Raw genomic sequence first — 22,950 nt, 5'->3', positions numbered from 1 at the left:
AAGCCCTGGCACCCGCAGGAGAGGGGAGTGCAACCCCCCAGTCCTGCTGCACCCCTTTCCCCGAACCCTCTCCCCGTGCTGGTGATGGCCACTTGCACACACCAATGGCCTGAAGACAGTCACACATAAGGTGACAAATGGCACAAGCCTTGGCCGGGAGGGTGATGGGACTGGACAGTGCACCCTGCCAGGGTGCTCGGCTGCGGGACCACTGTCCCACCCAGAGGACCACCACCTTCCTGTCCAGCCTGAGACCACCCCACCTCAATCTTTGGCGTCCTCGATGAAGACTGTGGCAGCCAGCCACATCCAGGGCCAGCTGCTCCCTCCTCTGTGCCACCCCGGACACAACTGCCACCACCCACTCGGCGCTCGCAGCCTCCTTTTCCAGGCTGCCCTCTTCTCCCAGCTTGCTGTCACTGCCACTGAGATGGCGGACGATTGATCTGAGAAATGAAGTTGGATTGCTGTCCCGAATCTACACTGGGTTCTCCTTGTGTGTGTCTGATCGATTTCCCCCTGTGCGACACAGCTTGTCGCTACGAATTTTCATGCTAGTCAGAACCCGCCAGCGCACCCAAGAACAAGGAGAAGATGCTCTGGAGACCGCCCTCCCCCTCATATCCTCCCCCGGTCCGGTTGGGCGAGGTTTTCTTGGGTTGACGTTGGTTGGCTTTGTGGTTTTTTTTTTCTCCTTTTATTTGCAATCGTTATTGCTGCCAACCCCATCAGCGCCGTGCTTTCAGATGCCGGCCAGGGATGGGTTATTTTTAGATGGTTGCTCCAGGATGGTGCCATTGGCCTCCACGTGGAGCCACCTCTGGACCGGGGCGTTTGTGGTGACATTCCCCACCACAGTTACGTGAGGTGTCACCTGTTTAGCAGCTCCTCTCGGCCGAGCGCGTGTGGCCGCAGGTGCCGGGCAAACGCTGATCAGCTCTGACAGTCCTAGACGCCAGCTGCCTGCACAAAGCCTGCCCGGTCGCCACTTTTTTTGTGGGCAAAGCTCTGCCGTTGGCATGACCGATACAGAAGCAATAAACTAGGTGACCGTAAAAGCAAAGACAAGTCCTACTAAGTGGCATTCTGAGCCCTATGGCTTTGAAATAATTGGTAGTGAGAGAACAAAAATGGAAAAAAAACCACCCAAAAAAACAAACCAAGAACCCGAGCCTGATTTTTTTTCTTACACTGATGCCCTGCGGACTATACATCTGACTTGCTGCGAGTCCGTCACTGTATCCTCCTGTCTGGCTGATAACATGGCGAAGGGTATCCACCTAAACAGACCAATGACAACAAAAACACAAATTAGAGTGCATGAAAGGCTAGTGGGCAAAGCCACTGCTGTTCATCTTTGGCATGATAAAATCAAATAATAATAATAATAATTATAATTATAATACGAATACTAAAGGCATATATACTTAAAAGAGGGGGAAAAGAGAACTGCAGTTGGTCTTGCAGTGATAGCCAAGCCAGACGACTGCTCCTGCCTCCCTTGCCACCCCCGCACCTGCCCTGGCAGCCCCATCATGCTCTCCTTGGTCCCAAGTCTTTCAACAAAAAGAGCGGAGATGGAGAACAGCATGGCAAGCATCGGGTGGGACCTCCTGGAGCACATTGCTGCCGCTGGCTCCACCATTGTGCTCGAGGACCCACATTCCTACCCCTACCCCCTTCCACCCTTTGGCCCCAAGCACTGGGAAGCTCATGGCAGTGGAAGGAGATCCTCAGTGTCGGCCGAGCACCTTCATTTCGGAGGGCCCAGAAAGGGAATATACCTACCATGGCAAAGGCACCGGCAGCTCTCCTCCAGACGCCCTGTTCCTCTCCCTCCACTCCCCCAGCCCAGCCCCAGCAGCGGTACACACGGCGAGCACATCTCATTGCCCACAGACAGCATGCTTGCTCTACATCCAGCACTGTAAGGGGAGCAACTTCAGCTTTAGAGAGCTCTCCTTGCCCGATGCAGAAGTGTCAGAGTGGCTGTCATCTCTCAACACAGTACAGAGCCTTAGATGCCAGAGAGTAGACTCACGGCACATCTGGACAACGGATGGGAGGTGGGAGATCTGAGTGAGCTCCTAGCTGTTTTAAATTCTTTTTGCCCAAAGCATGGGTTGAAGTTCCAGTAACACTGCTCAAAGCTCCCTTGCTCTGTCTTGCTGGTGTGTAGATGGGTGGTGTGAGTGCCTGTGCTTTGGGGAGGCAGGGAGATGATGAGGGGTAGCTTTTAATTAAAAAAAATATAAAAACCTTAGTTGTTTGTTTAAGCATTTCTCGCCTTTCCGTAGATACCTGGTTTGGCATCAAAGGAGTAAGTGGAAGCCTTCTAAAATGAGATACCAGTCCAAACATCTGGTCCCTTTCCTTGGAAGAATAAAACAAGCAGAACCTAAACCTCAGCTGCTTTTGTTTGAGTTCGTGCCTGTTCTCCTGAACCTCCTCTCCATCATACTAGGATGACTATCAAGCCAGAGCCAAATGCATTCACAAAGTGCGGGCAAGTCTCCTCAAGACCATGGTTGTTGGTTTGGTTGGGTGTTTGGTTTCTTTAAGATTAATTTTTTTTTGGTGGTTGTTGCTGTTGCTTTTTTCAGTTGGTTGGTTGGTTTTTTTTGGTTTGGTTTGCCTTTTTTAAGTGTTGGTTGGTTCATTTGTGCTGGTTGAGATTTGCTCTTTTCAGACGGGAGGGAGAAGTGCCAATACAATCAAAGGCTCCTCCAACACTAATGCATTCACTGGCAGTACATCGGATGGGTCCCTACCTGTGACTGCACGTTGGCTCCAACCTGGGCCCCTTGGTAAGAATCCCCATTGAGAGACTGCACGCTCATGAACAAATCTCCAGAGTTTGACATGTTAAAAGAACTGGAAGAACCTGGAAAGGAAAGAGTGAGGCACCTGAATCACAGAAAGGAAAAAGATCCACCCCATGACTCTCAGCCAAGAGGAAGGAACAACATGCAAAGCAACCACAAAACCAAAACACACAGTCAGGTTAGTAGTATGAAGAACAGAGCAAGCAAAAAAAAAAAAAAAAAAAGAGCACTCTTGAGGTTATTCAAAGCCACATGTTGTTACAGCTCAATGCCAAGAACATTCTTCAACAGCTCCTCAGCTGGAGGAAGGATTCTTCATGCTCTCGACTGAGACAAACAAAACCCAGCCTGGAGGACTTGGACAGCCCCCTCCCTTATTTTCAGGGCATCAAAACCCTTCAGCAAGCTTTGAAAATCTCAGTTGTTGGAGGTGTTCACCCGACAGGCTGCACTGAAGAACAGAATTACCCAAATAAGCCTCACTATGCAGAGTGGAAGCCTTGTCAGCAGGGCAAACCAGGCCCACGCTACTGCTATTTCTGAGAAGCTCAGATCAGGGTGGGTAAGTCTATACTGTGCTGCTCTCTGCAGGGTGTGCACATTCAAACACCATCCAGTTCCACAGCCGGAGCTCCCACTGAGCCACGGGGAGCTCTGCGAGGGAGCAAGTGAATGGGGTTTGTCTTCAGGACATCAGGAACCCATCACTGGTGGGAACTGAAGTGCACCAGGAGCAAAGGCTTGCTAAAACACGAAGGCACCTGGGCTAGACTCCCATCATGTCAGCAAGAGTCTTTCATTGTGATGGGCCATGAGAGAATGCAAGGGTGTGACAGCCCTCATGGGCCAGCTGCCCCAGAAGAACGAGCTCTGTAAGCAAATTCCCCACCACATGCACCAGTCGCCAATGTTGCGCTAAAAATTTATAATGGTGAAGACAACTGGGTGGGGTCAGGAAAAAAAAAACCTATAAATTGAAAGGGAAAAAAAAAAAATCCCGCCTTTGCAAAAACAAGGCTTTCTGCTTCCAGCTTTGAGATATCTAAGCACCTCCTCAACTACTGAATGGGAGAAGCAAACCCATCGTGTAACCGGAAGGCGGGGGAGGAGGGAAGGTGGTTAAAATAAATAAAAAGGTTTATGGGATTATTTCAGAACTTATCGTGCAGATCAGCGCGTTAAGTGTGAGACAGCTCAACGTGCAAGGATTTGGTTATATACATGACGTTAGCCTTGGAAAGGAGAGACTTCAGGGGCCCAGGTCAGCTACGCTTTCAGCTCCAACCCCAAATACACTCTCATCATCTCCACTGCCACATCCAACTTCGAAGACTGGCAACCACAGTCCTGGTGGAATTGCCCAACTATGGCTCATGCGTACACTCTGAGAAATGCCTGGCAATCCCTCTCCCTTTGCTGGAGAGCGAAGAAACACTCTGGGCAGACCCCAGCTCTGCCCTGGAGATGGCCCAGCAAGGCTCCTCTGAAGGAAGCCACCTCCAAGAAACGTCAGGGAGCAGATGAGAGGTCTATATTGGATACTTCATGTTCATTAAACTCTCTGCTGCTCTCTTTGCAACTGGCTCTTGTGTCAGGTGCTGGCAATTCTCAGAATTGAAGGAAAACAGAAACACACACCCAAGACAGTAAACAGAAAGACTCATCTTGAGCACAGTGAGTCTTGGATCAGGACCCTCCCACCGGTGCCTGAAAAGAGCACAGCCAGGAATAGCTCATTGTCTGTGCTCACTGTCAACCCTGCCCAACCTGTTTCAGAGAGCAATCCCACTGCGCAGCGTAAAATAACCGGGACTAGTCAGAAGGCAGCTGTAACCATCACCTCCTCTGTTCAGCTGGCAAAGGGCTCCTGTCACTTCCCAACCTCTCCGGTTACTTGCTATTTTAAAGGCAAAAAACCTAGGGAAATGAGCTGGCAGACACAAAGATGCTTCCTACTGGAAGTATGAATGATCGATTTGACCACCAGCATGAAAAACACAGGGCAGGAATGTGGCTTCGTACTCCTGCAGTGACTGAGAACCTAAGAACTTTGCAGCTACCACTCACAAGAAACAGAATATTCTCATATTATTTTAAAGTAAGCAGAAACCTTTGAGATCACACAAATAATCAGTGGTAGAGCTGGGAAGAGGACTTGGGAATCTCCGAGCACCTGACAGTGCACTGCTATCACTCTGCCCGCAGCAGAGCAACATTTCATCCCACTTGCCCCTACCAAAAGAAAATTATAACAATAATAACAAATAAAAATGCCATAAACTTAACTGACATTTTATTGAAACTTAACAAACCTGGCTGTAAAATTGAGACTGGGAGGGAGGAAATAAAAATACGCAAACAGCCACAAACTCTAGTTCTGAAGAGCACCCGTGTCTTGGAAATCACGAGGAGAGCTGGAGATGTCACTTACAAGATATACGCTGCTATCGGCACAGGGTATTTTTACAATATATGTGCATATCTAAACGGTAAATATGTCTTGCTGCTGTTGTGGATGCAAAGATAAATATGCGCATACCAATGGCCCTGCATGTACGGATGCATTTGTATCAGAGGTGTAATTGCAGAGAGTCCTTTGCGCTGCCACTCTGCTGCTTCAGCACTCTGCTGTCTACGTACTAGCCGTGTACAAAAATTACGATGGCCCAAAGTCTCAGAGACATTGCTTAGAGGGGCTAACGCACTGGGATGGGAAAGGGGGCAGGAACGTGAAGAGCCCTGAAAATTAAGACTTTGGTATCCTCCATGGAGACAGGATCCAGGAATACAAGTCAAATCCTTCCACCAGAGGAAGCTCCGTCATAATCCGCATCTGTCCCTCTGAAAGGCTCCATTGTAAACACACCAAAGGTTTTCAGTGGTCATAATTTGATCTGGGTCTCCTCAAGAACTGAGAGGTAACAACCGCCTTTGAGCTTGTGAACCCAGGAGGAACAGGCTCTTATCTTGGCATGGAAGTCCCTCGATGCTATTGTGGGTAGACAAAAAAAAACCCCACCAGAAAAACCAACACTTTTCATGACTTGCAGCAGTGTGGAACAGTGGTTCATCTTCATCATCCAGACATCTTATCAAACCTAAGACCTGTCACCACTATTCCTTAGTGTTGAGCTTCTGTCAGGGCACCATCAGCTTCAGAAAGAGTGGTGGAAATGTTTCAACAGGCTATGGCACTCAGCTCTTGCCACTAGGTGAAAGCCTACATCAAAACAATGCCCGCAAAAGGATCTCTTCCACCACTGACATTTCTGATGAGCAAAACCCACTTCAAGTTTGCCTCAATTCAAAAATCTTCACAAGCTTGACTGCTGGTATTTCTTGCACCACTTCTCCAGCTCTTCAGAGGGCTTCTTCTCCAGCTCCTCTAATATCTTCTCTAATGTTTTGACGGTCTCTACTTCTACCTCAAATTTTCCAGTACCTCTAAAACAAGTCCTTTTCTCTAAAGTATCCAACAATTCAAATGGCATCAAGAATAAACAAACACAGTAATGGTGTTCATAGGAGCTGAAATCAAGGCACTGTCAGCTGCTGCTTCATACTACCTACCACCAAGACAGACATCCAGCACATTGAACCACTGAAGTTCACTTTGGTCATGTATACAAGACTCCTAGTTGAAGTCAACTGCAATGACGTATATTTATTGAGAGCACAGAGTTTAACCCCGCTGTAACTTTTCCTTGTGTTTCTACCATGGCCAAAGATGAGAGAAGAACTTGATGGACCATGTAGCTCCTCAGCTGGACAAAGCCACCAAGTTTGATAGCAGATCTAAAAGCCTGGGCTGATCCAGAAGGACTTTTGTTCATTTTCACTTGCCAACCAACGCTCAGGACAGTGAGACCCCATTCAGGACAGCCTCTCTGCTGAAGCAGGATCCTCTCCAGCACTGTGCTTTAGACAACTGATTGCCACAAATGGAGGAAGGCAAAGAAGAGAAGATACAGCAATCAGGCCTGTGCCTGATGAAGTACATTTCCAGACAGCACAATCCCCTCCATCAGCAGCTCTGAAAGAAGATTTTTACAAAACAAAAGGGTGAGCAGGAAAAAAAAACAGATCAAGACAATTCTGGCTGCTCTGCTTGGAAGATTTCACTGGATGTCATCACCTGTGTGTGGCCCTTGAGGACTCTGGTTGGCAAAAGGGTCTGCCCACATAAAACAGCTTTCATGTGCCATGTGGTTTTTGTGCTGAGATTGTCCAGGCAATCAACGTGAGGATGGGGAGTTGTTAGCCCAAATGAGCCAGACATCTCAGCTTATTTGAACATCTGGCTGATAAAGCCCAACCGTGCGTATTCAGGATGAAAAGGTGTTTGACATTCAGGCCTGGGTGACTGAGGATGGGGGACCCTGCTTTGAACGTGCCAGATGGCTAGACAGATGTAATCCTTGCCCTTGTCAATGTGTGGCCAATCTCTTTGACTGACTGTAGCCATTCACTGATCTCCGGTAACATGGGTATCAATGCAAAGAACAGATGGGCCTGTGTGGCCACAGCAGAAATGAATATAGCTCCTGTCCCAGGTTTCATCGCATCCAATTCCACCTCCTCTTCCAACATCATGGCCCTCCAGGGACTATACTGCTGGTTGCTTCTTTCTCATGACCTGTCCCCTGCCTATTCTCTTTCTTTCCACATGCCCTGCAATGTATTTAAACCAGAAGGTCCTAAAACTTCCCTACAAATCCAGCCTCTGTTCAGGTTCCTTACTCACCAAAGTCTCAGCCAATGATCTGAAAGCAGAAAAAGTCCATGGTATAAAAGGATAGGCATCATCCATCTTAGTCCTTCACCTCTTCATCCACTTCGATGTTCCTCCAGGGCAAATCAGCACATCTGGATGGCTTGTGGCCTTGGCACCATCCTCCAAATCTTTCACAGGTTATTTCAGACCTAGCATGTACACGTGTGCTTCTTGCTGCTAGCACCTCCAGGATAACCTGAAGCAGGGGACGTCACACAACCTCAGATGTCCGCAGGATGTGCCTCTGCCCCACAATGGGGCAATGCAGGGATGCTTGACTTATCTGTTACATCCACATGGCTCAGCTGGGGAGACCTCAACCTGGGATGTCACTGTTGGAGAGAAAATCCTGAGGCCCTTCCAGCTGTCTTCTCAGGAAAGGACTACAAGGACACCCAAACCCACTATCTCTGCAAGCTGACCCAGAGACTACTGTAGTGCTGACAGCAGGGTTCCCCACGGCTCTGCCACTGCTGCAGCATACAGGGAAGGTGGTGGGATCTCAGCCAGGTTAGAAACACTTTGCTTCTAGCAGAAGGAGGATCCCCATGGCCCATGAGCTCCCCTTGCACTAATGTGCTGCTTTAGCACCACCACCACATTAGGCATGTGAAAAGAGGTCAGTGTTTCTAGAGTGCAGACAAGTGAGCCGGAAAGAGGACCCAGGAGCTCAAGTCTTACATGTTAATAGCAAGACTGTTTGTCCTTCCTTGAAAGCATAGTGTTACCCAGGGATTATCTTAGCTGTTTACTGCAGGGTACTAGCCAATTTGTCTTTGAAACAGCCATGTTACTGCTTGTGCGGAAGGCAAAGAAGCAGCCTTGCACCAAAGCACTATTTAACTGGGCAGGCACTGGGGAAATGCCTATTCCACTACATGCAGGCCAGATCCAAACCCATTTAAGCAATCTGAAGCTCTTCCCTTGCTCTTCCAGACCTTTGGATCCAACTCCAGTTGAAGAAAGGAAAAGAAGGAAAGCTGTGTCTCTTCAGTCCAAGCTGATGTGGACTGCAGGACAGCATCACAGGAAGTAGGCATCTCCCTCAGCACATGCAATTCTGCTCTCTATCCTCCAGCCTTTGCTACACAGGGGTTTTAATAACAAGAGACTCCACCTGACCAGGTATTTTGAGGGAGCTGTTTGGAAAGGATGACATTTAAAAACTGCAGCTAAATCTTCAGCAGTTGAAACCATTGAAGGAAAATGAAAGAAAAAGAAAAAAAAAAAAAACCAAAAAGAAAAGAAAAGAATGAAACAAAATTATTGCAATCCATCTGTCCCTGCAAAACTCTGCTGCGTCTAGAGCAGGCAGCACAGCTCACTCACAGGCAGCCCTGGGTGAGGAGGAGGTTGGAGGGATGCCTCCAGCAGTATTTCTGACCTGCAGTCAAAAGCTGCAACATCTCTGCTCTAGGTGGCTCTCGGGGGCAGACCCCTAGCAAGTAACATGTCTCCTGGAAACTAAGGGGTTGTGTGCAGGGAGGGACTTCTCTCTGCTGTCCAACTGCCTTCTACCTTCTACCAAGCCTTCTACCACTTGCTTCTGTGCAAGCCATCCACACGAGTCCCTGCGAGGTGTGGATGAGCTCCCCAGCACAGAGCAATCAACCACTGCTTACCACATTAGCTTGTGGGTAACAGACTGCCTTTGCCCTCCCACTGCGGGGTTGGTTTGGGAGAGAAACTCCGAACTGCTGGTTTTTCCCCTTGTTCGACCCCTCGCTCTGCTTTCTCCACCTTCCACCCAAATCCTCCAGAACTGGGTTGCTTCTGGGGTATGACTCCTCTGATACCTGTTACAGGCTGGGTTGTGCTCACTACAGAAGCACATCCTGACAGCAACCAGCATGGAGTAAGCATTGGTGGTCTCTTTAATATCCAACTTTTCTAGCAGCCCACCATCCCCTTTGCTCCCACATTGTTTCCTTCCTCTTAGTAGCCTACCTGATAACAGCAAGCATCATGCCCCAGTACCATGAGCAAACACCAAGCTCAAAGGCACAAGAGCGACGCATTCCCGCTCTCCCTCCCACCCCTAAAAAGAAAAGGCACACAAATATTTGTATGGATAACAAAGTACATGGCACCCATGAAGATCACTTTTTTCCCTTCTTTTAATCAACTCCTAATTTTCCATCACTCTTGAGAGCAGAGCACAACCAGCTGACCACAGCCTGGCATCATTTTTGGGTCGGCTGTCCTTGTGGCAGGTACCACGCATGAACTAAGCATCATTCTCTAGCAGAGGAGTTGAAATCTGGGCAAAGTGCTCTGTGCCTTTGACCCTGAAAACAAACAAATGGAAACCACAGCAAATGGGCAGGAAAGGGGGAAAGGGAAGGGAACGAGCCATGGATTTCCCTGGATCACACTGACACAAAGGGAAAATAAAATTCACACAGAGCACACTCTTGCAGGTGATCCAGACACTGTCACGTAAGCAATCAAAGGTAACCACAACAGAATGAAAATCAACGAATAAAAATCTACCCGAAACAACCCCCAATACGGCATGAGTTAGGACACCCCAGAAATGCTGGGGTTTGTCCATTAGGGCCACTCATGCTTTCAGCCCCAGTGAAACAGAACCATTATGCAAGGACTTTTTTTTCTTTTTTTTTTTTTTTTCTCCCCCCAAAGTCCAAGCAATCCCAGCAACTTTTTTTTGGATAATTTTTTCTGGGTTTGTGTTTACCATCCATGCATACAACCCCCAACGCGGCACCGTCAGTCACAAGGTCTGATCACATTGCTTTTCCAACAAAAAACAGAACAGGGAAAAGGAAGAGAAGAAAGAGAAAAGAGAACAAGAGGGAGAAAACAAACAAACAAAAAAGGTAAAGAAAATAAAGTACCTCCACAAAATAACCCCAAAAACCAAACCCATCTCTCGTTTTTTTTAAAGAGCACAAAAGTGAGCCAACCAAAACCAGAAAATAAAAAATTGAAATAACCAAAAGGAGAGAAAGAGAGAGAGATTAGAGGGAAGGGGGGAACAAACGAAAAACCGAACAGTAATGACCCAAAATAAAAAAAACCCAAAAACTAACCAGCTGAATTGGGAGTTGAGGGTGAGTTAGCCTGGCTTCCATGGGCTGACACATTGGTAGCCGTGACAGCCGTTTTGGCAGCATAAATATTGGCTTCCTCTTGAAATTTACCTATGTTCTTCTTGTACCGGATTCTCTTATTTCCAAACCAGTTTGATACCTAGAGCAAGTTTAAGAGAAGACAAAGACGTTAACATTTCGGCTCTGGAGAGTACGGCTGGGTGAGGAGGGTGGATTAGTTCAGGTTAAGCAGTGCATATTCTCCCCACTCCACGCCGTCCTGTTTCCTAGCCGTGAAAGGAAGATCTTCTAACCGTGCATGCCACACCAAGCCCAGGAAAGGTGGTGGGACCCCCTTGGGGACGGATTTGTGCGGATGTGTCTGGTTCCTCTATGGATGGGACTAAGGGGATGCTCCACATGATCCACTAGACCCACCCCATGGAAATATCAGATGGATTTAAAAAAAGCTGGGAAAGTGAAATGACTCTGAAATTGCACAATCTGAAAATCAGTATGCATCATTTTGGAACTTTTTATTTGCCGCCCCACTGTGTCCCTTTGACAGGGACAGATGCCCTGATTCCCAGATGCCCCTTCTCCTACCTTTAAAGAAGCCAGTGTGGCTTTCAGGGAAAACACCTAACCAATTTACTTGGGCCTGGCTGACACACAAAATTGCCTTGATGTCACTGAAGCTCTACATCTGATCCACCTGAGTGAAATAAGTGCAAAAGGCCAGAAGTGGATGCTCTTCATTCAGCTGAACTCAGCTTTGTATGGTTTACCATGAGCCATTACATACACCGGGTGCTTCAGGAGAAGGCTGGAGAGGGAGCACAGGGCTTGTCCTAAGACATAACTTTGGTCCCACTGAACAAGTGTATCCTTTGGAAATGGGGAGAAGATGTTTCCACTGTGTTTGCCCAGAGACCAGTATGAGCCTGATATGTCTAAATGGCTAGAATTGTGCTGAATGAGGCTAGTGGATTTATCTAAAAAAAAAAAAAAGAAGCAAGCTGAACTTCTTCAGAAGTCATGGGGGTGGCTGAAAATGATGGGCCAGATCTGAAGGCAGAATGAAGTGGTGCAGCTCTGCTCATGCCAGCCCTGGCAAAAGCCGTTTCCCTGTGACTGCAGCAGTGCAATGCATGAACCTCAGAAAGCCCCAAGGCGAGGTCCGAGCAGTGATCCCCGCAGACTGTCAGGGTGATATCCTGGGATCAGTAGTATGAATGCTTTGACAGAAAGGCTGCTTGGACAACCTACCATGTATCTGGATGAATACCTCAAAACTTGCATGTCAAAGGTTCAGCACAGTGATAGGATAACTCTGAAGTCTGTGAAACTAGGCTGTGGTATCTGGCCAGAACTGCTTCCCAGGGAAAATGTCAGGGTACTTCCTGAACCACCATGAACTCAGCATTCCCAAAATCCCGCTCAGTACTCTGCTGATGATAACCCTGTTCACTTGTAGGCACTATGTCACACTTAACAATTTCAGAGAAGACATGGGAAATATTCAACCTACAGTTTGGGAAGCAGCTCTCAGCTTCTTCTTTGACAACACCAAACACAGGGAATCAGGGAAATGTCTTCCTATGTGAAGGTCTCTAGAGGCAGAAGATGACTTCCAGCTGCTACTGCCCTTATTTGAGAAAGCTCATCAGGATGAAGAGGATGGGCAAATGCCAGAGGATGCTGCAACTCTCCCAGAAGAGCTCCAATAGTGCCAGGATTGCTTGGAGTTGCAATCTTGAGACAGCAAATCAACCTCTTCCGTGGGACTCCAAGGATATTCTCCCTTTGCTTGCTGGTAAGCACGTACACCAGTGCTCCCCCTTCCAAATGGACTGCCCAAGCACACAGAAGACAATATTGGATGTTCATCCTGTGAAGCTCATAGTTTTTTCCTCATCTTAGGGAAATTGTTTTGGATTGGGTGTTGATAACTGAGACCCATATGCTTTTATTCCTATGATGCTTTCTACCTGCAATCCTCCTAGAGCATTCAGCACTACATGGAATTTGCTTCATCCACCAATTCACCTACTACTGAACTGCACGTATTCAATCCTGTGCTGTTGCAGAGCAAGAAAAAGGAAATATAACCTGCAAAAACCCCCAGGAGACAAAAGGTAGCAACCCAGACCAGCACCCAACCCATATCTGGGAGTATTTCAATGGCACCAGGAGCAGGTGTTGCCTGTGCAGAGCTACGTTCCACTTCTTGGTCCAGCTTTCTCATTAATGACAATGTGGTCCTTTGTGATCTTCCTACTTAGCCATCTCTCTACAACAGCTATTCCAGCTTCAAATGCTGGAGCTGGTGGGTGAACTCCTCTGAGTGCCACAGGAAAGGAAGTCAGAATAAACTGACACCACAATCCATCTTGATCTTAAAACTTGTGAAGCAAAGAACCTGACTACCCCAGACAGCCTTGGAGTTCAGGTGAGCTCTGTTCATGACTTGCAGAGATTCATGTTGTCCCATGTTTCCACTTAGCCTCAGCAAAAAAAGAGACTTGGATGTGTGTTTGTTTCTACCTTCTTTGGACAAAGAAGGGAGGGAGATCCTGGAGACAGGCACACTACAGCCTTATACAGCACGGTCAAAAAATATCCTATGTGCAGCATTTCTCCTGGGCTTTTTCTCTTTGCAAGGGAGAAGTTGTAAGTGCGAACAGATGAATTAAAAGTGAGAAGAGAAGCATCAGAACAGCTGTAGTTTTACTTAAGCCAATATGTGCTGTCTCTCGCAGGTAACTGGGCAGAATCAACTTTTGGGTCTTCTGACCCAGGGGATGCAGAGTCACTCAGCAGGCATTCAACATAGTGACGACACCTACCCTTGGATACTGTTGCTCCTGATGAAGGCAGACATGTTCTCACAAGGACACCAGATGCTACTGCTGTCTTCAGTTTACTCAAGTGATGAACAGGCATGTGCCTGGGGCTGGGAAGCGGCCCAAGATGGGGAATGCAATAGGAGCCTAGAGGGAGTGCTAAGCTCACATGAGAACAAGACTACCAGAGGCCATATAGATTGGCTTTCAATCATGCCGCTTGCTCCAAAAAGAGAAAATAAAGAAGGGCAGGCCTGAGCAATGTATGGTTGAACACTTCAAGGACAGACTGCACTCCTCACAAATCCCAGCAGCTCCCAGGTCAAAGCTACAGACTCCAGGAACTATGTGGCTGCCTTGAATGTACAGAAATAATTCAGTTTGTCTTTATTGACCACCTTTCTTTGAAGGATAAGCAAGTCAGGGAGATGTCATGTTCTGCAGCACAAGAGTAATGACAGAGAGAAATGACCCTGAGGAAGCCCACCCTCCTTGAGCACAAACTATAATCATTGTCTGACCCAAACCCTTCCCACCAGGACCATGTCCATTCTACCTTATCAAGCAAAACCTGTGCAACTCCTCCTACTGCCTTCAAAACCCTTAGCTTGACAATGGACTTTCAGCTCAAACAAGCTCTTCTTGCAAGCCAGCTCAGCGCTAATTCCTTGAGGAGAAGACTTTACCTCTGTGGGTCATGCCACATCATTTCTGTGCTGTTAACACCTTGGCTGCACACACAGCTATCACTCCATGTCGTCTTCATCCCTTCCAAATCCTCCCCCAAACTCTCTTTTTCCATCCATGGCTTCAATCTGCAAGTCTGCCATCTGCTCTCCCATCCATTTACACTAAAACTTGTGCTAAACTCATTTAGTAATTAACTGCTCAACGCTGGGACATGACTGACTTGACCACGGTCCGGAGTGCCCTTCACCATGCTAAGATTTCCCATTAGCAGTAGCTGTCTTTGCTGTATTTCTGGGCTCTCTCACCTGTGAGACTGTGATGCCGCATTTCTTGGCTAGCTCTTCTTTGGCTTCCTCACTGGGGTAAGGGTTGCTGAGATGGGAATAGAAATACTCATTCAGGATTTCCGTAGCCTGCTTGTTGAAGTTTCGTCTCTTCCGCCTTAGCATGAAGAAAGAGGGGAAAACAGAAGGAAAAGGAAAGGGAATTAATGCCAGGGATCCAAAACAGGAAAGACTTCTCCCACTTCCCTCCCTCCTTCCCTTGCTCCTGGGAGCATGGAGCGCATGGACTTACGGCCAGGAACCTTCTCATCTGTACCTTGCTGGCGACTTCTCTCTCAGCACCTTCCAAAGCAAGTAAGTCTCATTCTCAGACTATCACTGTAACCTCTAGCTCACAGAAGAGTCTTAAAACTGACACCCAGCTCCTCCACCTGGGAAGGTGACTCCTGACACCTGGCTGCCCTGGCTAAAGACATCACTGCTACTCTGCGAAGCTCTGTGCTGAGAAAGCAGCAATGGATATCATCCTTGGGGAAGTCTGTTCCATTCACAGCTGGGCACCATCTGCTGCTACCCCTTCCCTTGTACCCCCAGCGTAGCTGCCTCTGCTCTCCATCCCAAGCTGAAGCCCAAGCCACAGTCTGCATGTAACCAGCTTGGGGAGTCAAATAATTCTACAGCAAATTGAAAATCTGGGACAATTGAAACAGAAGGAGAAGAATAGGAACCTAGAGGGCACAGGATGGGCTGAAGGATTAGCGTTCATCCCCAAATAAAGAGCACATTCCCACCACAGAGGTTTGATGGAATATGCCACAGAATTTCCTTCTGCCAGTGGAAAACTAGCATGTGCAATTCCCAAGGAGCTTCCCTGAAGCAGAGGTTGGCTTGAATTGCTGTCCCCTCCATTGCTGAGCCACAGTTAACTAAAGGGTAAGGAAGGCAAATAGCCTCTGCAGCTCAAGACCAGGAGACACTTCCCTTCAGATGGGCCTGGATTCACTCCAGAACTTCAAAACACCTCTCCCAGGCCTGAACAATACCGCATGGTACGGGGCAAGAAAGGTTTGGGGGAGTGACCTCACCGTGCATCCAGAAATCGGGAGCGCAAGATCATGACGGCTTCACACGTGCTTTGCTTCAACTGCATCTGGATAGAGCTGAACTTGCGGTGGATGATGCTCACCATCCGCTCTATCTCCTTTGGAGAGATAGGTCGGGTCCGGCTCTGCTCACGCAGCAGGTTCATCACATGGGTGGTGAATTCATTGCATGCCTGGGATGGCAAGAAAAGCAAAAGAAACCCCAGGATCGGAAGGTCATTCGATGGCGTCAAGGACAGTACAGAAGCAATGCTGCTAAGGAAGGAGGTGCACACAGGGGTTTCAATGTCTGGGTTTTTAGGGCAGTCCCAGAGCAAGGGTGTGCTGGCTCTCGGGGGGAGAGAAATTTCTCTCATCTGACAAGCAGAGGGCATGAGAGACTCCCAACAACATGGAGAGAAAGGCAGGAGCCAATTTCTCTGCTCTCAGGGATCATGGATGAAGCTGGGGCAGGTAAAGCCCTAGGGCTTGTGTGAAGCATGAAGTCTGAGTGCTTACACTGTTTTCCTGGGTGGGTCTGGAGGAGCTATAGTTGTATCTGAGGAGGACCATGAACCTTTTGATCCTCTGTCCCTCCTTCCACTGCCCCAGCTGGACCCCTGCAACAGGTGTCCTGCAGAGTCCCTTGTGCTTCACAGGAGCAGCTCCCAGAGAGACACGGCCCTGCTCCGCTCTCTTAGCACACCAGGTAAGAAGTAAATAATAATAATAATAGTTAAAGCCTGATGAGGCAGGAGCCCTGACAAGTAAGGATAAGCAGGTAATAATCCCAATTAGTTTGCTGCTGGCACAGCACCGTCCCCGTGCTGTGAGGACAGGGCAGCAAGAGGAGTTAGGGGGGACAAGGGAGGGATTTTGACACTGGATGAAGGCCACTTCATTGCCCTCTCCTCCACCCCCATGAGCACCTCGTGGGCATGACAGGACCCTCCAACTCTCTGAACCAGTCTGGGATCCAAGCCCTGAAAAACAGATTGAGAGCAGCACTTGGACCCTGGTGGCTTGAGCAGCTTTTTGTGCTCCCGGTACACAGCAGCTGCTCTGGGGACAGCACCCCTGTTCCCATCCCAGGATGGGGAAAAAGGGGCTAACAAGGGAAAGAAACATTGATCTTGTGGACTGGAGACATGGGCTTGACTTACTATCTCCCACCCCATCCTTCCAAGCTGAATCCCCACCTGAAGACCCAACAAGGAGACATCCCTGAGCCAACAGAGCCCCTCCAATTGCCCATCACCAGCTTCAGCTGACAGCTCCCATCTCCCCGGGTGAGCATCAGCTATGAGAGCTCTCAGTCAGGCACCTCTATGCTCCCAGACACCCAAGTAATTTCAGCTCCTCTCCTCTTGGCGTGAAATAAAGAGCATTAAAGGCAAAATTGCAGCTGCACGCTGTGCTGTCACAGCAGCAGCCAGACGCCATGCGAAGCCAGGTGCTGAGATCCCCCATCCATCAACAAAGGGATGGGAGAGAGGGGGATGGAGGTTGAGAAACCCTGAACCCTGCTTTTGCAGGACTACAGGTGATGATACCGGAGATGTGGCCCGGCACAGCCATTTGTAAAATGACTCAAAACCAACCCTATCAGTGGGTTGTGAGAAGGACAGATGCGGTGGTCCATCTCACCCCATGGGGCTGGGATAAAGACTTCTCTCCTTGGTGTCCCTTTGGGGAGCAAAAATGTTGCAGAAACAAAACCAGAAAAGCAAACAAACAAAACCCCCACCCAAGAGGAGGAAGGAGCAGAAGGTCCTTCCCTGAAGTCTGTTCCTGGCTGTGCCCTTGGAGAAGGGTCCTTGCTGGCTCGGCCCTTCATGGGTCTCAACTTGGGCTTGGGTGGCAGAGGATATGGGGGTCTCTCTCCCTCTCTTCAGCCTGGGGGCTGAAAGATGAGTTCTGACGTGTTCTCCACTCCTACCCACATGAGATGGCTGAGGCTCCTTCATGCCACATCATCCTGCACCCGTGCCTCAAGGAAGTGACAGCAATGGCTGAGGACAGCCACCAAAGGTCATCCTTCCAACCTGTACCCTGCCTGCTCCCTGTGACCTGCCACCCCTCCTCCTCTAATGATCTGCCAAAACACCTTTCATGGCATGACTACGCTTGGCTTGTCCAACACAAGAGCCCTGCCTAGCCACCCTGACTCCAGCTCCAACCAAGGGCCTCCCATCTGAAGTAGCTCCACACCACCCCCGGGTGTAAGTCTGAAGATGCTGCTCAGCAGCCTCAGTTTGGCCAATGTGGCACCTGAAGGGGCGAGACATCCCCCAGCCCCACCATGCATCCAGTTAGCTGGGTAAAATGGGGTCAGGCTGGCTCACCCATACAGACCCCGGCACTGGCAGCCGTTCACAGCCCCATCACATCGGCAGAGGCAACATTAAATCAGAGACTTGAAACCTCGTCTGGCCCCTGGCCATGGAGCCCATCCCGCACCCAAAAAGGAGGGATGCTTTCTTGCTTGTACTCCATAAACCACAACCTCGGGATAGAAACCACATTCATCACAAGGGCAAGTCGCGAAGAGAGGTCTGCAAAACATCTGGAAGCATTTGAAAGAAACCAGTTTTGAGCATTGGCCTGCGAAGCTCTTCATGCAATTGTCAGTGTTGCCAATAGCTGTGTTCATGACCCAAATAGTTTTACTTTTTTTTTTAAGAATCATTTTCCATGAGAAAAAAGACGGGGTTTTTCCTGGAAAAAGAACTTTTCAAGCAGAGAAGATATTCAAGGAAGATTTTGATTCAGGCCTTGCTTGGAAAACTGCCTGCACTGAGGCCAGCACCTCAAAGAGGACTCACCCTTCATAGGGCCAATTTTTGGCAAGATATTAGGAGAGGAGTGAGAATTGAAAATCAAAGGGGTAACCCGTGCCGAACCTATTCTTGCACTACATCCCAGCACAAAAAATCAACCCTCCCAACCCTAAAAAAATAGGTTTTCACTCCAATACCAAGCAACAGTTTGCATTTGCCCGTATGCTCCTAACAATAGATGTCAGTAGCGATCCAGGCTGTGCGCATCCACTCTGCGGTGCGGCTCCCCCGGCTGCTCTGGCTCCTGCTCCCACCATCCCGGACAACCACCCTGGGCAGCCTTGCCCTCCACCGCGAAGGAGCCTGTTACCTGCTCATACTTCTCCAGCTCCGTGTGGTAGATCTGCCGGATCTGGGAGAGTTTGGCTCTGTAGTCGGAATGCTCCACTGAGTTGTCGGAGCCAGCTCCTCCCGATGCAGCAGCAGCGGCGGCAGCAGCAGCTGAGCCACCTCCTTTTTCGGGGCCTGCTACCCCCTCAGCCAGGAGCATGTTGTCTAACCGCATCAGCTGGGGGTCTGTAGGCTCCTCTTCCTGGGCTCCCCGGATGCTCAGCACTGCAGGAGACACAAAGGGGACAGGAACACCTGAGTCGGGCCAGGGCTTAACTTGGGGAAGGGGATGCTGAACCAAAAGGGGACGCTCATCCCAGGCTGGACAGGAGGGGTTCAGTCCCCATCAACGGGGCTTTTCTTCCTTTCCTAAGGGTACCCCAAGAGGCAGTCTGCATCCCAGTGCTCCAAGTGCAAGGGCAGCTCCTTGGCTCTTCAGCCCAGCAGCAGTGACAGGGACACTCCAGCTCCCTGCTCCCCTCCCTGCCTCTTCCCCTTCTTCCCACAGGGAAGAAGTAGGGCAGAACCGGCAGAGCTCACTGCAGAGGAAACCCAGAAAGCCACGCTTTGCGTTCAAATACACAGTGAAACTGCTAGCAACACCAATCAGAAAACACAACAAATTTACCCATTTTTGCTGCAATAAGTGATAAGGACTGTATCCCGATTCAAACACGGGATGGGAAGTCAGGAGTCTCTAGCCCAGATGTCAGCTTGCCCAGACGTCAGCTTGTGTCACCTAACATGCTGTTTATGGATGGGTCCTGCACTGTTTGCATTAGCCATCAAACCCACCCCCAACCCCAGATGGCAGAGGAGGAAGCCAGAGCTCAGGGCTGGCCATGCCTCAGTTTCTTCATCCTTAAATACAGATGAAGGGGGCTCGCAAGGCCATACTTTCAGCCACCTGGTGGAAAAGCAAGCAAAAAACCTATAGGAAATAAATTTTATTCTTTAGAAAAACATGTTTTTTTTTAAATTACCCAGTCATTCCAGTGAAGTCTAAACCGTGCTAAGAAAAGGGGTGATAATAAATCAATCCTCCTGGAGTGACTTGCCAAGGAGAGAATTTTACTCCCCTCTTTGTACTCCTTGTCTCAATTATTGCTTTGAGTAACAGTCATCCTCTTGTGAGGGTTTTCCTGGAAAAACCACATGGAACCATCCCAACCACTCTGGCTGGCTTGTCGAAGGGACATGTCCCAGGTCTGAAGGATGGAAGTGCCCTACATGCCCTTGTGCATCCCTGCCATGGTCTGTGTTTGAACACAGAAGCGTAACCTGAGATTTCCACATGCACACACAGAGGTGTGCACAGCTGCAAAATAAATAAAATAAATCCTTGATAAGTGAACAAAAAGGCATTTCCTAAGAGAAATTAATTTTATTTCCCCATCTCGTCTGGCACAGGAGCTCAAAGCACTTTGTAAACACCCCCACACACACCCTGTGCACACACTCATGCACATCCAGAGCTGGGTAATGTTGTGTGGATTTTCATAAAGCCGTGCCCGCTTACACCCGAGATAAATTTGCACCCACCAAACCCGCAGTGCAAAAAAGAGCAAGTGATTTTCCCTGTCATTTAAAAAAAAAGGAAGTCTAAGATCAGTTGGCAATAAGAATTAAAACCAGAGCAGCTAAAAAACACAGGCAAACAGTGAGTATCGTCTTCCTCACTCTGAAATAAGTTAAAGATACAGTGATTATCAGTATAAAATGGAAGAAGAAGACCCTGTTGAGAGGTTTGGCTAACACTAAAAGGAGCTTTTTTTTTAAGCCTCAAACTCTACTGAAATAATTATTTTCAGGACTCTAGCATTTATTGGCATTTCTGTGATTAAAACATTTGCTGTCAACAAAGATGGGAAGGTCGGGGGAAAGAAAAGATAGGAAAAAGCCCAACAACAGTAGATTTGCCAGTAAGATGAGCTAATACTAAATAATTCCATGCTAGGGAGGATCGTTTCTGTGGAGAGGGATGGGGGCATGGTGCCAAATTTGGAGGGGTCTGGCATCCCCCTCCACCACAGGAGGCTTCCCACGGCACCACCGGCACCCAGCCACGCACTTCACTGATGAGTAAATCCAAGGGGAGAGGTCAGATTTCATCAAGAAAATGGTTTGGGGTCTGCAGTCCATAAACTGAAACAAGAGGTAAAGGCAGCCAAAATCCTTAAAAAGAGAAGAGGAAAGGTGACAGGCTACAGTGGAGAGAGAAACTTGCTAAAAAAAAAAAAAAAAAGATAATAAATTCATATCCTTCCAAGACCAAAAAAAAAAGTCACTAAATTAAGGCACATTAAAAGCCCAAACATAAATAGAAAGCAACACAGGTAAAAAAAAAATATTTGAAAAACCCCAAATAAACAAATGAAAAGCAGAGTTGCCAAAACAGGTCCGTCCGGATTTCAAAAGGGAAATATTTTTAGATTAAAAATCTCAGGAATCATTGACCTGACAGGTAGGCACGAGTGATTAATTAGTTGATGTTTAGAAAGCTGCTTCCCAATGAAAAGCTCTGTATAACCCCTGAGCTTTATTACAGTGCAACACGCGTGGACCAGCACCTGCTCGGTATGTGCATCCCGAGCATCCATCCTACGGATGGACATGCGTCCCCACAGCAGAGACCCAAACCCAGCTGGGGACTATGCAGAGACAGCCTGGGCTTGGCTGCCCGCTAGGAATAAGGTAAGGGAGTAAATAAATAGAAAGGCCAATGTGTCTAAGCAGAACTGATGCTGCCTATTTATCCCTGGAAGGCTGTACTCAGCCAAGGAGAAGACAAAATGATTATTTAAAAGCTCCTTTTTTATCTTCCTTGTGCTGTCCCTGGCTCCAACACACCCCCTGCCAGGATGCCCAGGTTGTCGGGCTCTTCGGTGGCTCCGACCCTCCAAAATGCCCCCCCTGTGATGGGATATGGCCCCCACTCTGCCAGCTGAGGGGCTCAGGGTGAGCCAGTACAGGCAGCACCCCACCTGCCATGCCTGGGCAGCCGATCGCAAAAGGCCCCCGATCTCCCTGGGCTGCTGGCTTTCCCACCATCTTAAAATAAAATAAATTAAGCAGAATGATCCTTGGCGGTCCAGCAGCAAGCTGGAGCTGGGGGACTGTGAGTGAGCTCCCACTTGTGCCCTGGCATCCTCAGGACCCGCCATTTGCTGCTCCCGATTAAAGAGAGGGGAAGGAAAAAAAAAAAAGGGAAGAACAAAAAGAAAGATAGCGACTGGCAGCCGGGGGAGGAAAATTCATGCAAGACTTTCTGTCCTTGGCCGCTTTCCTGCTGGCTCGGCAGCCCCCAGAGCCACGGCAAATGCCACTAGAGGGTGCTCGGCCCTCGCTGAGATCCTCCGCTGCCTCAAAATGCATTTTTATAAATAAATATAAATATGCACACATGTAAATATATATGGATGTATTTTACAAGCAAAGCCAAGCTACGTGCCTTGTCATGGCTACAAAACACTCCCTGGGTGACTGTGGAGGGGAACTAAGTGTGGCCATGGCCACCCCACGGCTTGCGGCCGTGGCAGGGTCACCATCACTGACGCCAGCAGCGGGAGCAGCTGGGGACTGCCAAGCCACCAGCCTGCGGTCCGGTCACAGATGCCACCAGGGTCACGGAGACCCGTTCCAGCAGCTGGGAAATGGCTCCCAGCTCACACACTCGTTCCTTTTTTCTGCTTAGCAAGGTATCATAGTCACGGTCTGCAAAGGACATTGTCCGAGTCCTGGGCTGGCTCGGTGGTGGGACTGGCCTCGGAGAATCAAGTGAGGAGACAAAGCTGAAAATAGCTCCCGGGCTCCTTGCCTGTCCTGCAATTCAGGGACATGGGATGGAAACCGCATCGAGCCGCCAAAGCTTTCAGATGCTCCAAGACGCTTCCCACCAACCTAGGCATCTCAGAGGAGCACCTGCAGAGCACCCAGCCCCACACTCACATGAGATAGGCAGCCAGCACCCCACACATCTGTGTCTCCACACCAGGGTACTTGTGTCTAGTGTCCCCATGCATGGGGACAGCCATACAGCCAGGGTGGGGGGCATGGGGCAGGAGAAACAGCCCTTGCTATACTCGGTGTTGGCATGTGCCTTCAAAACAGACAACCCTGGGGTTGGTCTGGGGCTGTGAAGACACCTAAGAAATCCACAGAGGTGGGTACCAGGCTCCTCCTGGTCCTCCATGCCACCATCTCCTCCCTTATTTACTCCATTTTCC

General features: G+C 48.8%; 1 protein-coding gene across 2 annotated transcripts in view; it reads right to left on the bottom strand.

Moving 5' to 3' along the window:
• Nucleotides 1-22,950, bottom strand: part of PBX1 (PBX homeobox 1) — a 134,767-nt gene that overhangs the window by 10,161 nt on the left and 101,656 nt on the right. The window contains exons 3-8 of one of the 2 annotated variants that reach the window (XM_064454571.1): nt 18,705-18,949; nt 15,558-15,748; nt 14,494-14,629; nt 10,653-10,812; nt 2,772-2,884; nt 1,191-1,280 (exon numbers count right to left, since the gene is read on the bottom strand). In XM_064454571.1, the coding sequence (XP_064310641.1) occupies nt 1,191-1,280; nt 2,772-2,884; nt 10,653-10,812; nt 14,494-14,629; nt 15,558-15,748; nt 18,705-18,949 (935 nt within the window). The remainder of the gene's footprint in view (nt 1-1,190; nt 1,281-2,771; nt 2,885-10,652; nt 10,813-14,493; nt 14,630-15,557; nt 15,749-18,704; nt 18,950-22,950) is intronic. The other variant, XM_064454572.1, reaches the window with a different exon arrangement.

This window comes from Phalacrocorax carbo, chromosome 6 (genome assembly GCF_963921805.1).
Source record: "Phalacrocorax carbo chromosome 6, bPhaCar2.1, whole genome shotgun sequence".
NCBI classification, from domain to species: domain Eukaryota; kingdom Metazoa; phylum Chordata; class Aves; order Suliformes; family Phalacrocoracidae; genus Phalacrocorax; species Phalacrocorax carbo.
This window is presented reverse-complemented; position numbering and strand designations above follow the sequence as displayed.